This window comes from Herpailurus yagouaroundi, unplaced genomic scaffold (assembly GCF_014898765.1).
Source record: "Herpailurus yagouaroundi ecotype Mexico unplaced genomic scaffold, PumYag 215, whole genome shotgun sequence".
NCBI lineage: Eukaryota > Metazoa > Chordata > Mammalia > Carnivora > Felidae > Herpailurus > Herpailurus yagouaroundi.
The window spans coordinates 704,310-719,284 of record NW_024412446.1 but is presented as its reverse complement, the minus strand read 5'-3'; the positions used below and the strand labels follow the sequence as shown (position 1 = coordinate 719,284).

At 39.9% G+C, this 14,975-nt stretch overlaps 1 protein-coding gene across 17 annotated transcripts in view; it reads left to right on the top strand.

Moving 5' to 3' along the window:
- ACACA (acetyl-CoA carboxylase alpha) overlaps positions 1-14,975 on the top strand; it is a 283,001-nt gene that overhangs the window by 148,813 nt on the left and 119,213 nt on the right. For 14 of the 17 annotated variants that reach the window (XM_040455131.1, XM_040455127.1, XM_040455128.1 and 11 more), the window contains 3 exons: positions 10,692-10,715; positions 13,362-13,505; positions 14,292-14,388. In XM_040455131.1, coding sequence (XP_040311065.1) covers positions 10,692-10,715; positions 13,362-13,505; positions 14,292-14,388 — 265 coding nt within the window. The remainder of the gene's footprint in view (positions 1-10,691; positions 10,716-13,361; positions 13,506-14,291; positions 14,389-14,975) is intronic. The other 3 variants (XM_040455126.1, XM_040455125.1, XM_040455123.1) reach the window with 1 other exon arrangement.

Below are 14,975 nucleotides of genomic sequence, written 5' to 3'. Positions count from 1 at the left end.
AAAAGTACTTCTCTTCTTTGTCTCAGAAGATCCTTTCACATCTCTACCTCAAAAATACCTTATGGCTGGCAGAGAAAAGCATATATCCTTGATTTAGCAGGCATCTCTCGGTACATTTTTGCCTCCATGGATTTCAGAATCTCATTTTCTAGAAACGAATGGTTGTCCTTCAGTGAGCGGCGAGGTACTCACAGCACACATGGGCTCAGCACTCGGTCTTCTTTCTTCTCCCGCATTCCTTGAATAATTGTAGAGAACTACATGCTATACTTAATGCTCTTTGTAATTCTCAGGACATTCTCCTTTTCTTCCTGCTTTCTACTGCCTCTTCCCCGTGGGCAGTGATTTGTAGTCAGGCTGCAGAGCTGCTTCGGATTTCCTTCCCTCCTCATTGCTCCCCTTGTCTTTTTGAATTGCTCTCCCTGTCCTACTTTGTTATTTGAGGATACGTGTCCAGTTTCGTGAAGGAAAGTAGACTGGAAAATGAGAGAAATGCTTCTTAACTGTTTGTTAAGAAATCTTATTCACCTTTCCATCTCAAGGGTATGAGTCTTGGTTATTCCTGTTATGGCTTCAAAACATGGTTATTTGCCCCTCCCGACATCTAAGGTTTACACATCCCAATAGCCAAAGACCAGACTTGAACAGGACTGTGATCCTGTTTTCTGTCTCAAATCTTCTTTGGTTATGTGTATATAAAATTATAAACTGTTGGGTTAGTGGCAGCAGCAGCAGCAGTGATGGAAAGGTGCAGGTAAGGACAAGTAAAGGAGGAAAGGTAAAAATAATCTTTGTGAAAACCAGAAAAATGTTAACATTGCTCCAATGCCTTGTTAGATGTAAAGTCCTTTTGTTAGTTTCAGAGTATAAAATGTGCCATCAGATTTAATCACAGAACGATATACTCAATTTTAGAGTACAGCCTTTTCACATATCATAGATTTGCTACTTGAATTTAGTTTTATAAGGTTTTATATTTTCTTACAAATGTTTTTATTACAGTTTGAAGGTATGACCTTATTCTGACACCAACTGGTGTACTGACATTGAATTCTGACACTAACAACCTTGTGTTAGGTCACATAATACAAGTTAAGGGCTTGGTCCTTTACAAAACTGTCCCTGCTTTAGATGGGGCCACAAGTGGGGCACCCGGCCACCTGCACTTCTGACCAATTGGCTACAAATTTGGGGTTCCCACCATCCTGTCCAGTTTAATAATTCACTAGAACAACTTACAAAAATCAGAAAGCACTATACTTATGAATACAGTTTTATTATAAAGGACACCGATCAGGACCAGCCAGATGAGTAAAGTCTGGGTGTGTCCTGAATACAGAGCTTTCCCATTCTTTCCCTTTGGAATCAGGTACTCATCCTCCTAGCATTATCAGTGTGTTCACCAACCACAAAGTTCCATTGAGCTTCAGTGTCCTGAGTTTTTATCAGGATTTCATTACAGTGGCATGATTGATCAAATCACAGACCGCAGTTAAACTCCATCTCTAACCTCTTTCCCCTCCCCAGAAGTCCAGCTGCCTCAAAGCCTCCAACCCTCTAATCATAAGGTTGGTCTTTCTAGTGAGCAACCCCTATCTTGAGTTATCACATCTCTTAGCATAAACTCAGATGTAATCCAAGGGGCTCGTGAATAATGAAGATACTTCTGTTTCTTTTGAGAAATTCCAAGGACTTAGAATTTCTCTCCCAGGAACCAGGCACAAAGGCTTGTCAAATTCTTTATTATATAATAGGCCTATTCATCTCATAAAAGAATTCCAGGGTCTCTTAATTTTAACTAGTTTTGAGGCAAGTTCCAACTTTTTTTTCCAGCTTTAGTACTATTATTCTTTCCTATTCTTATTGTTTTCAACAAGCAGGCAATGAGCATATTGGTTCTTATTCCACAGAAATAAGTTACAGGAGACAGTCTACCAGTGTTACTTCTACTCCCAAGCTTGTAAAGCTCAAGGACACAATGTCCCATAACCTCTAAATTAATGAGTCTCAGAATTATTTATTTATTTTTTTAATGTTTATTATTTATTTTTGAGAGAGAGAGAGGGAGAGAGACAAACAGGGGAGGGGAAGAGAGAGAGAGGGAGACACAGAATCTGAAGCAGGCTCCAGGCTCTGAGCTGTCAGCACAGAGCCTGATGCCAGGCTTGAACCCACAAACTGTGAGATCATGACCTGAGCCAAAGTTGGGCACTCAACCGACTGAGCCACCCAGGCGCCCCAGGAAATATTTTTGAAATACTGACTACCAAGATTCTGCTTTATTTTGAACCAGGCTCCAGGGGGACCACTTTTTGAAAAAGCTCCTACGATAATTCTGATGAGCACCTGCAGTTAAGAATCACTGCTACTTAGACCAGCACTGTCCAGTAGAAATACAATGCAAGCCACATATGTAAGTTTTTTTGTTGGCCACATTTAAAAGGGCAATAAGAAACAGATAAAATTTAAAAAAAAAAAAAAAAAAAGGAAGCAGATAAAATTACCTTGCACAATTTCTTTACCCCATCATATCCAAAATACCATTTCAATATGTAATAAAAAATTATTCATGAGATATTTTTCATTTTTCATACTCGGTCTTTGAAATTTAGAATGTGTTTTACATTTACAGCATGTCTCAATACAGATTAGCCCTATTTCAAGCACTTCCTAGCCACATGGGCAGCTCAGCTCTAGACTAAAAATTAATTAGGACAGTCACACTGAGCCCTCTTTGTTTTATGTTAATGGTAGTACCCCTGGGATGGGTTAAAAAAAAAAAAAACCAAATACCTCTAATTCTTAGGTTTCTTGTTCTTACTAGTTATAGAAATTATCCACATCTGATAGTGTAGATAGATATTCTGCAATATTAAAAAAATTTTTTTTAACGTTTATTCATTTTTGAGCGAGACAGAGTGTGAACGGGGGGACGGGCAGAGAGAGAGGGAGACACAGAATCCAAAGCAGAATCCAGGCTCTGGGCTGTCAGCACAGAGCCCAACACGGGGCTCGAACTCACGAACCTTGAGATCATGACCTGAGCCAAAGCTGGACGCTCAACCGACTGAGCCACCCAGGCGCCCCTACTACAATATTTTATGCATACTTTAAAAATTACTCAATGAGGGGCACCTTGGGTGGCTCAGTCAGTTAAACACCCGACTCTTGATTTCAGCTCATGTCATGATCTCACCATTGTGAGATCGAGCCCCGTGTCGAGTCTCCATGGTGAAAATAGAACCTGCTTAAGATTCTCTCTCTGCCCCTCCCCTGCTTGCTTGCTCTCTCCCTAAAATAAATAAATAAATAAACATGTAAAAAATTCTTGGGGGAGAAAACAGATATATTCTTAAACCAGTTTTTGCATTTTCTTTCCTGGTGCTTGTTTTTCACATTCCTAGCTAGGCATTCATTTGAAGTAGATTAACTTTGTCCAGCAATCCTTAGAAGTGAGTATCTTCCTAAGCTATGTTATCAAAGCAAGACCACAGTCTCTTGTTGCATATGGGGTCACCTGGTGAAATTCCATTCTTGCAGTTTATTTTTGACTAGTGATTTAGCCCTCATGAGTTGGGATGAAAGAAACATGGCTGTCTGCAAACTGACAGAAGCAAAGTATTTTTTCTCAAAAACACCTTAGATACTGTTTGAATTGAAGACCTGTCCCATTGGTACATGTTTTGATTTTTAGAGCAGTAGGTAAAACACAAATTCCAATGAAAAGAGCAGCCTCTAAGAAGGGAGAAGACACCCTTTGAACAGGTAGTGTATGGCCACCATGTTTGGTCCTTTTTATTTTTTGTTTAAATTCATCATGGGCCTTTGTATTGCTTGACATTTCAAATACTTTTAGAACTTACTTGATTGTGGAAGGAACACTTAATATGAGATCTATCCTCTTAACAGATATTTAAGTATACCATGTATTGTTGACTTTGGGCTTATTTATTTTGATTGACTGAAATTTTGCTTGACACTCTATGTTTCAGTATAATTGGACAGTTATTCCTCTCAATATTAAAAAAAAAAAAAAAACGGGGGGCATCTGGGTAGCTAAGTCGGTTAAGTGTCCAGCTCTTGATTTCAGCTCAGGTCATGATCTCACAATTCGTGAGTTCGAGCCCACATCAGGCTCTGTGCTAGCAGCCATCAGTGCGGAGGCCACTTGGTGTTCTCTCCCTCTCTTTCTGCCCCTCTCCTGCTCGTGCTCGCTCGTTCTCTCTCTCTCAAAAATAAATAAACATTTAATAAATAAGTAAATAAATATTTTTTTAAAAAGGAGGTGACTGAACAGTTTCTTTCTAATCTCTATGACTTTCTGAATCATCCTTCCTGCTAAGTAGGCTTCAGTCAAGGTAAGGTATGTTATCTGCTTGGAGAGCCTGGGTGACTTAGTTGAGCGTCCAACTTCCACTCAGGTCATGATCTCACAGTTCGTGGGTTCGAGCTTCGCATTGGGCTCTGGGCTGACAGCTCAGAGCCTGGAGCCTGCTTCGGATTCTGTGTCTCCTTCTCTCTCTGCCCCTCCCCTGCTTACACTCCTGTCTCTCTCTCAAAATAAACAAACAAACATTAAAAAAAATCTTTCAAGTGTGTTATCTTCTTGATCTTGTACCCAAGACTTCCAAGTTTTTTCTGGGAGCTGTAGTTGCAATTTTATTTGACATCTGTAGGTCTTACCAGAGGATCCAGTTATTAGAGCTTCACCCAGAGAAGCTTCTGGTATAGATATACCCTTTTCTTCTTAAATTCCCTTTACTTGAACAGAAACTGCAGAGATTTTCTTGACTTAAGCATAATAGGAAACCTATATATGTGGTGTGTGGGTGTGGGTGTGGGTGTGGGTGTGTTTCTTCTGAGATTTAAAGGCTATTTCCAGGGTGCCTGGGTGGTTCAGTTGGTTAAGGGTCGGACTCTTGATTTTGGCTCAGGTTGTGATCCCAAAGTCCTGGGATCTAGCCCCATGTCAGACTCTGCACTGAGAGTTGGAGCCTGCTTAAGATTCTCTCTCTCTCTCTCTCTCTCTCTCTCTCCCTCCCTCTCCCTCTACCCTTCTCCCCCTTCCTCTGTGTGCTTGCTCGCTGTCTCTCTCTCAAAAAAATAAAATAAAAATAAAAAGGCTATTTCTTATTGTATGAGAATTTTTTTGAGGAGAGGGGATTTTGTTGTGTTGGTTTTTTTTAAAGATTTTATTTTTGGGGAGCTTGGGTGGCTGAGTTCATTAAGCGTCCAATTCTTGATTTTGGCTCAGGTGTCATGATCCTCATGGGTCGTGAGTTCAAGCCCTGCATTGGGCTCCCACTGACAGTGTGGAGCCTATTTGGGATCCTCTCTCTCTGCCCCTCCACAACCAAGTGAGTTTTTTCAGTCATTCTCTTGGTGTAGGAATCGTCAGGACAGCTGGTCTTCACTAAAAGAACATTTTATTATTATCTAGACTCAGGATTTATTTCTCTTGTCTGAGATTCCATCAGCCCAGCTCTTTAGTGAATTCAGCCAGTATTTTACATGGATTGATCCTTGAGCTCAGACTAGATCATTCAGCATTCCCTTTTCTCTTCCTTTCTCTAGTGAGAGTCAGGGTTTAGAGCCCTAGGGGTGTGTGTGTATGTGTTTGTCTTTTTTCCCATTCCAAAACCCTAGTTTATCATTCTCTAGTGCTGGTGATGGAAAATCTTGTTAAACTAAGGCATCGTTCTGAATGTCTTTACTTTTGACAATTCATGGAATCATTTGACATTTAGGATTTCACTTAGCTTTGGGCACATTAAGTCAGAATAATCTGTAAACAAATAAGTTCTTTAGTCAGTCTATGTATTTGATCTTTTAAAATATAGCTGTATTCATACAAACATATGTAAAGTATTATCCCATAAACTCTGTGGCTGTGCATATTATGATAATCTGGGAGTGTGAAATTTAAAACTCCAAATGATTTTCATAAGTAATACACATTTGTGAACGTAGTTTTTTTTTTTTTTTAACTTTTAATCTGTGATTCAAATAAGCATCAAAATTGATGCAGGAGATAGAAGTATATTTTGTTGTATGTTTCTGTACATATATAAATGGGTGAGGAGCTATTGGTGTTTATTTCCACCTATTTCTCAGATGGAAATTCATGCTTTAGTTAAGTCATGTTGCACTGCACCTTCTCTGCTGTTTGCTCCTTCTGAACTTGGCCCTCTATGTTATAATGTTTTAATTCACGCACTTTCTGTTTCTTATGTTTCACATCCAGAAGAGGTTGGCTGTGTTCTCTTTCCCCTGAAAGCACGTGTTTTGGTCATGACTCGGTTTAGGCTGCTTGGCACCTTCAATGTTTAGTTGTCGGTGGGTGTCTGCTGAGCCTTCTTCTTATAAAGAAGGTTGTGAGGAAGTTTAGAAATCAGAAGCCTTCCATGTGACTAATGAGTAGCCTGCTGCCATTCTTGAGAATTCTGATAATCTCTGACACCCAGAGATTAGAGTGTTCTTTGGATCTTACTGAGACACTCAAAAGTCATCCAACTTGTAGCATTTTTTTTTTAGCAGTGGGAGCACTTGGTTGTAGTTAGCAGGCCAGAATGAGCTATAAATAAATAAAATCCTACAGTGCTTGCTTCCTTCATTCAGGGTAGTCTGCTGATAAGATGCAAGCATCTGGCAGAAGAGAAGATTCTCAGCAGGTTTAAGTGCTTACCAAAGTGCTTTCCTGTATCCATGGCTCAGCTTCTAGTCTCTGCTGTGTTATTTTGGCACTCTAGACTTGTAAGATTGGAGAGCTGGGTTTAAAACTCTCAATATATCATTAGGGTAGCCCAAGGTCCCTTCTTGTCAGAGAAGACTAGCTGATTCCAGGGGGAAGGAAAAGCAGAATCCAGGGCACCTGTAAATCCCTGTAGTTTTGTGCTGTGGGTTTGTAGCTAATTATACAGCAGGCAACAGTAATATGCTGCAGCTCTGTTGGCATACTTGTTTCAAAAAGAGCAAAATCTTCCAGCAGAGCAAAGAAGGGGCTTTGAAGGAGCTGCAAATGAATGAAGCAATGATCATTTTATTGTAAACTAAAGCTCTACAGTGGAATCAGGGCATCTGAACTGCAAGGAGGTGGTGCAGGAGATGCCAAGTAGAAATACATGGTTCAGATGTGTTTTACACCTCTTGATTTGGATTCTCCTGCAGAAATATAGTCACACAAGGAGACCACCACTGGTCACAGCCAGCCAAATTGCTCTTTCTCCTATGGTAGTGCTGTTAGCGACTGCTAGTAGGTTATTCAGCCGACCTCTTCTGATTCTGCTTTGCTGCCTTACTTCAAAAGATTTGCCCTATACTGGCTTTCAGTCACAGCTTGATGTAACCACTGCTTGTTTGCATGCATCCCCATCATTTTCATATAGGGTCTTTTTTTTTTTTTTTTTTTTTCAAGTTAGGAGGCAAAAGAATTGGGAGCATTTTTATATGATAAAAGATTTATGTAGGGCTAGCTGGAATCAAGCAAAATGAAATTCAGCTGGAAGGGCTGGTAAAAGGCTGAGAGAACTTGTGACTGCCAGAGAAGTCAGTGTTCCTTAAATAAAGAGGGTTCAGCTAACAGGCAGCAACTCTGACTTTGCATTCATATTGAAGCAGGCTCTCCAGCCACTCTGTGCAGGCAGATCAATAAAATCAGAGGTGACTTAATGCCAAGAACCTCAGAATTCAAAGGATTTCTCTTGTCCTTCTTTAAATTTAGTCTACATTGAAGTGTAATGCTAGCCTCAGGAACAGGTGAGAAAATGTATAGAATTTGGTTTATGATTGTATATTAAGCAGTGTCCTTGGAAAATATTCCCTTTGCTTTCTCAGTTATCACATCTGTAAAATGGAGCTAATCTGCTGGAAGGAAAATGATTCCAGTATTTATCAAAACACTGTGAATGAAGATTTATTATAAGTGCTTCCAAAAGCTTAAACAGCAAATGTCTAATGAAAAGTGAATTCATGTCCCATTTATGTATTTGAAAATGTAGTTGACTGCCTTATCAGAGATTGAGTAGTTTGACTGCTTTTGCATGATGAGTATGCAGTGAAATGTGGTAGATTTTATCTTATTAAAAGCTATATAAATAGCATATTTGACTCACATACAGTCTCTCCTTTGGTTGTTCATCTTTATGTTGACCATGGATCTACTTTCTAGTATATCACATTAGTGTGTGGTATCCCACACTGGTCATATTCTTTTTTTTTTTTTTTTTCTTTTAACGTTTATTCATTTTTGAGAGACAGAGGCAGAGCATGAGCGGGGAAGGGGCAGAGAGGGAGGAAGATACAGAATCCAAAGCAGGCTCCAGGCTCTGAGCTGTCAGCACAGAGCTCGACGCGGGGCTCGAACTCACGAACCGCGAGATCATGACCTGAGCCGAAGTTGGACGCTCAACCAACTGAGCCACCCAGGCGCACCTCACACTGGTCATATTCTTAAATTGAGCAAATATTCCTTATGTAAGGGTAACACAATATATAAATGATCATTATGGACATGGTTAAGTGTTTACCTGGTGATAGAGTTTATCCTTCTTTCCCTGCTCATCTCATGTACAGCCCTACAGATTCTTATTCTGTCAAAGAGGATAAGCTGCATCTAAACTTACCTCTTGTATGATTGAGTTGAGGCCCTTCTGTTAAAAACTGGAGGTGCTGGGAGTTTTTGTTCTTACCCCATACTGTGTAGATGGTTCATGGTTCCTATAACAAAGCAGCAGGGGGCTCCCTATGAGAGCTTGAGAATTGCTGATGAAAAAGGGCTGGCTTTTGGTTGGTGATGTTCTTTTCATTTCAGGCCCTTTTCTACTAAAAACTTGGCCCTCATTCTGTGAAGACTCCCCAAGGGATTAGAGTGTAGCTGCAGAGGCAGTGGCACCATTTTATTAGTTTAAGAAATTGGTTAACAGTTTAGAGAGATTATACTGGTTTCTAAATTCCAGAAACCTGAATAGATGGAACCTGAGATTGCTTCAGTTGTAGGATTCTTCTCTTTGAATTGAGGTTCATGGTAGGAGACTGTGCAGGTAGCTCCTTTCTTTAGATTCCTTGATGTCTTAAAAGAAAGACATTCCTATATTCTCATTAGCGTTTACTGTTAGTTTTCTGCTTAGCTACAACTCCCTCTGTTCTAGAACCCGTGCATACTTTTTACTGGTTGAGGATGGCTACGTGCATGGTAACTAAGGATCTCTTGTAAATTGAAACCCCTTCCCCTGAATGAGAGGCTCAAAGGACCCAAACAGCAAAGGTGCAGGATTTTGCACTCAGAGGTTACTCTTGCTGCCTTATGAATTAGCTCTGTGATACAGGTTTGATGCAAAGAGCATTGCTACTCACAAATCACATGAGGTATACAGTTTGTGTGCAGTGATATGTCACAGCATTTTATTTATATGGCCAGCTCAGTCTATTCTGCTCCTTTCACTGCCATGGAAAGTGCATCATTTTCCTCCCTCTCTCCTCCTCCCCACATATCATCAGCACCACCCACAATGTTCTGCCCATTAAGTCCTGTGTGTGCCAGAAAACCCCAACAATGATTAAATGCCGATAAAAGAATGTTAGAAGGTTAAGATATCAACCAATCAATGCCCTTACAGTACTCCTAAATTGTGGGTGGTAAGTATAACTTTGCCCTTTTAACATTGAAAATAAGGATTTTTTATTTTATTATTTTTTTCAGTTGAGGAAATGACTGACATCAAATTAAGGGTGGGGGGGAGTGGGGGGAGAAAAAAGCATTGGTGGCAAAGACCAAAGAGAATGCAGGAAACTTGCCTTGCAGTTTCCATTCTTACCCTAATCTTTTTTTCATCGTTTTGACAAGTACTTGGTCAGGAAATTCTAGGGCTAGCCAAATTTAGGTGTGGTTTTATTTATGAGAGGCCTAGAGTTTTTGAACTTGGAGTACTCTTAAAAAGTCATTATTACCCTAAAATCATTAAAAAGTATAAATTACTTAATTTTAACAAAGTATATCACTCTAGTTACAGAATCATTTATCATTACATTTCTGCATGATTTTCAGTTTTTTAAGCTCCCATAGTACCGAATACCCTCCTTTCCAACACCCCCACCACTCCTCGCCACCTCCCTGGTCTGTGGGAGGAAGACATAGTTAAAAGGGCTTACAAAAGATAGCTGGGAACCTAGATTCCTGGCTACTTTTCTTTGGAGGAGAGTTTATAAGTTCATCTCATATCCTAGGAAAGCAGTTAAGGTGGGAGGGGCTGTGGAATCAACTTCTTTGGACTTCCTTAGTAAATTTTCAGTAAAATAGGAATAAGAAAGAAGATTCTATAAGACTTGTCAAGAGTGACATTTCATGTTGAAGCTTAAGATAATATGCCATGTCCATAGAGCTTAAATTAATTTTCATGAGGTTGTGTTTTATCACCACTCTGCATTATTTTTTTGTAGTAGACTTATTTTTAAAAATCCATGGTAATCCATTTCAACCCTTTCCAGCAACAGTTGCTCTGGTGAGGTAGGTCAAGAGGTATGCCTCTTTCGAGGCACCCTGGTGTGTGAAGGGTAATGAGCACTTAATTATGTCTGCTGAATGCCAGAGCTGCCAGGCTGGAGCTCTTCATGTCCGGTCTGTATCTGCTCTGACAATTCTTTTATGATGGCTTTCACTAACCTATCAGTAACTAACTGTGGTTGTTTAATTACAGAGGGAACATCCCCACGCTAAACAGGTACCGTATGTTTAGTTTCTTTTCCAATTAAAATCACATTTTTTGTAACTTAGAATAGTGAAATCAGGGAAAAATAAATTAACACTACATTTGACAAGTTATGTTGTCTTCTGCTAGGGAGTCCTGAGCTCCCCTTTGGACATACTAAATTATTCTTTCTGTTTGGAAAACATGTCTGCAGCTTTTCTTCAGCTGTTCAAAAAGCAACACTTGGAAAGCCTCAGTATGGAGAAGCCCCCCATCTAGCTGTATATGATAGGGGAGTTGTCTGCCTGCTGTTCAGCTTTGCTGTAAACGTCTTTTGCTACATTCTCTGTCTACTTTGGGGCTTTCAGAGGAGAAACCCTTAGGTTACTCCTCCCCTGGCAAATTGTTCTTAACTTTTTAATTTTTAGTTTCTTGAGTTTGCTTCTCCTTTTAGCAGAATGCAAATGCAGAAATAGCTGATCTCATGTTTTATCAGTTTGTTAGCTACTTTTCTAAAGTGTTACAATGATATGAAAACCAAATTTTATTTCAGACTTACAAGATTAACATTTGAAAAGTGTATTTAAGTCTTTGATGTATATAACCCTGTGAAGAAGTTTCCGGGCCAATATATAACACATGTGATATTTTGGTAATTTTGATTCCCCCTGCTTCTGAGCCAAGCAAGGCAACACAACGCAAGTTTGAGAGGATAGCAGTTCTGATTGGAATTGGATCTACAAAACGCCAAAGCGGAAAGCAATAAGTTGGTGGCAAGTTCTTCGTAGATGATCAGTTCTGTACATTGAAATATTCATAGACTTATGTTTGTTTTGTTCCTCTCCCTTTAAATATTAAGTAATCAAAACTGATTATAGCTTTCAGAGTCCAGTTTGGATGGGGAGAGAAAAGGGAGTGCATTGGTTTGGTCTTTGTGTCTGCCCTTTGAGAGTGGACTTGGTTCATTCCTGCCTGCCAGAGAAGCTATGTCCTGGCCCCTGAGCATAGTAGTGGGGGAAACTGAACAGTGGATTTCCCCTGGGGTTCAGTAGAGTGAAAAAGATACTTAACCCCATGTTTGCCACAAACACAGCCTGTTAGCTTATTCAGCGGCAGTTCCCTTTAAGTGTTATCTGGAACCCTTTTATCTTTCCTGTCTAATGCCAGGCAGGTAGAAAAAGATATAATGCCTCACAAACTTGCTTCTTTATAAATATGTTTGGTGATCCTAGAAAAGAGGATGATAGCATTTCTAAGTTCATACAACTCTGAATCCCAGTTTCTAGTGAGCACCATGTGTAAGACTTGCTTGATGCGTGTTTCATGTGTTTGTTTCATTCATGGTATCAATGGTTTCCTCTCCCACTCTGCCTTTCTACTCTCTGGTACTGTCAAAAGATGAAGTGCCTTTTTCACAGTCCTCATTTGCCAAGGAATAAAAACTTGGAGTGTCAGTCTCCGTAGTCTGTGTGACCAGCACTCCGTCCCCTGAAAATTTCCATTGCCTTTATAATGACAGTTTGAATAGAGTACAGTATGTATGCAGATCTCTAGTCTGCATTGCTGCCTCTCTTCCCCCTGCAACACTGCAGGTGGTGCACTTCAAGGAGACTTTTGAGCAGCTCCCCAAAGTTTAGGTGCCCCTGCCTTGTTCTGAACTTGCTTCTGATCAGTATGCCGTAACATGGCAGGCAAGTCCTAAAAGCATCGGTTACTTTGTCTTTCCTAACAGGCCGTCCAGATTGATTGGGCATTTGGAAATACTTCCCAGTATTACTTTTAAGTACATACTGCTGAGGTGCATCAAGGAATATACAGACTCCTTATGTTTTTAGCTTGAACAAACAGTTCTCTTGGAGCATCTCCATTTAACACCTGTTTGTCATGCTTACGCATACTTTGAGACCCATGCTCTGCCCTTTTGCATCTTACTAGGATTTCTTAAGGGCTTTTGGTGAGGATATGTTTACTTTGGAATAGGAGTGTTTAAATATAAAAGAGGAAATGTTGCAATTTCGAGTTGAAAAATGTCTCTTTTTCAAAAAGGGAGGAGCTGTAATCCTTACAACTGCTGTCCCCGTCAGCCCAGTAAAGGAAGAAGTAAATACCTCAGAAAAGTTCCTTTTATAAACTGTGACTTGTTTCTGTATGATAAAATGCTTTCTGTGATGATTTACTAAACCATTCCAAATGACTTAGTTGTTGTTGTACATGCATATATCTATCTGTGAATACTTAAGGCATTTTTCTCTAGGAATTACAGTAGATTAAGTGTTGCCTAGTTACAGCCCACTTGGCTTGCTTCCTTCCTTTTAAAAAAGGGAATGTTTTAGGGAAGGGGAAGATGCAGGATGGTTTTTAACCCCTGTGTGCTATTCATTCATTAGTCATGCCATGGCGTCCTTGTATTAAAACTGCTACATAGTTCTTCACTATCCTTAGATTTTTATTTGGAGAAATTTGGGGGGTGCTAAAAATAGCTTGTGTGGGGTAAAATTGAAATGAAAGGGTTAATGTGAATCCATCAAGACAAGCCTATCCACGGTGGGTAAAAAACCAAATCTGCTCTGCAACCTGACCCTACCTCAGAGTATTCTCTTGCTCCTTTTCTCTATTGTTACTCTCCCAATCCTGCTCCTAACTTCCTTGTCTAATGCACTTGATTGAATTACTGTTTAGAATGTCCTTCTCCTCCAACCTCAACCACTATGGCATGACTCACGTAGCTAGTGTCAGCGATGTGCTGTTGGACAACTCATTCACTCCACCGTGTCAGCGGATGGGCGGAATGGTCTCTTTTCGGACTTTCGAAGATTTTGTCAGGTAAGACACTGTGGAACTGTGTCTGTTCAAGGGGAGCTATAGCCATCTCTGTTTTGGGGTCTCTGATTTCTGCCAAGTGAATAAAGGCCCCCAGAATAGCCATGAGCCAGCTAAAGAGATATAGCCCTTGCTGTATATGTCCTTGGAGAGGTATATGTTCTTCCATTTCTACCTCTTATTCAGACTCCACAAGCCTCTACTTGTTATATGAGCCTGGTCAGAAAAAAAGAAACAAACAAAAACCATCTTTTCCTTAGGAGCTAACAGAAGAAGCTGTCTGCTCTGTGATGAGTGAAATGTCAGGAGAAATTAAACACAACACCAGAGTGAGCCCCACCAGAGACGATACATCTTTTGATTAAATGCATTCAGCATCTATCTCTTGATGTATACTGATGCATTACCCTAGGGGGAGGGGTAATTACATTGGTCTGTCACTGCTCCAGTCCCAGGCTCTTTCTGTTACTTTAAGACCGATGATGACAGCAGTGCTCATAGCTTACATATGAAAAAAACAAAAAAGCTGTAGATCATTCTTTTTTTTTTAAAGAAAAAATATATATGGTTTATTAAAGGTTAAACAATCCATCCTCCTAATTTCTGCCACTTGGTGAAATTTTGCATGTCACCTCTAGCCACTGGTGATTCTATTCAGTTGACTATTGAGCACAGAGCAGAATAGATTCTTCTTGTGGACTGGGCTGGCAATGGCAGCGTTAGTTTCCTGCCACTTAGGTTTTCTGCCACTTGGGTTTTCATGGTGGGTATTTCTCTGGTATTTTTCAGGATCTTTGATGAAGTGATGGGCTGCTTCTGTGACTCCCCACCCCAAAGCCCCACGTTCCCTGAGGCAGGTCACACATCTCTGTATGATGAAGACAAGGTATAGTGTTCCCTTTGAGAGACTGCTTTGTTACTTCAGACACAGGACTTGTAGTATATGCTATCTTTCTGGCTTTGGAAGAATCCATCTTTTTACCCTACTTTATATTATTTAATTTTATATGCCTCATCAAAGTATTTTTGGGAACAAATGGAATATAAATTCTAATCTAAAAAAAACCAAACTGTATTTATCTTGGAATCCATACTGTGAATAGCAAATGGACTCAGCCATATCCATTGCAGCTGCCTCTGAGTCTCTGAATGTTGTTTTCAAGACTCGAGCTGTGGTTGCTTTAATTCTTAGTGGTGGCTTATATATTTGTAGAATGGTGCTATCATAGTATTCAGGGAATGGCAGACTAGATAGCAGGGGAAAAAAATAGGCATTTTGTTTAGAACTTTGTCCTTTTATTAAATCCCTTCTTTTCATTTCACAGTAAACAGATAATTCTGCTTTTTCCCGATGAGGTGATTTTCCCATGGTTTGATACTTCTACTGTTTGATAAATTGTTAGGAAATATGTGAGAATATGTTCAGATGGCTTCTTCTACTCGTTTTTCTTCACATCCTGTGAAGAAATGTGA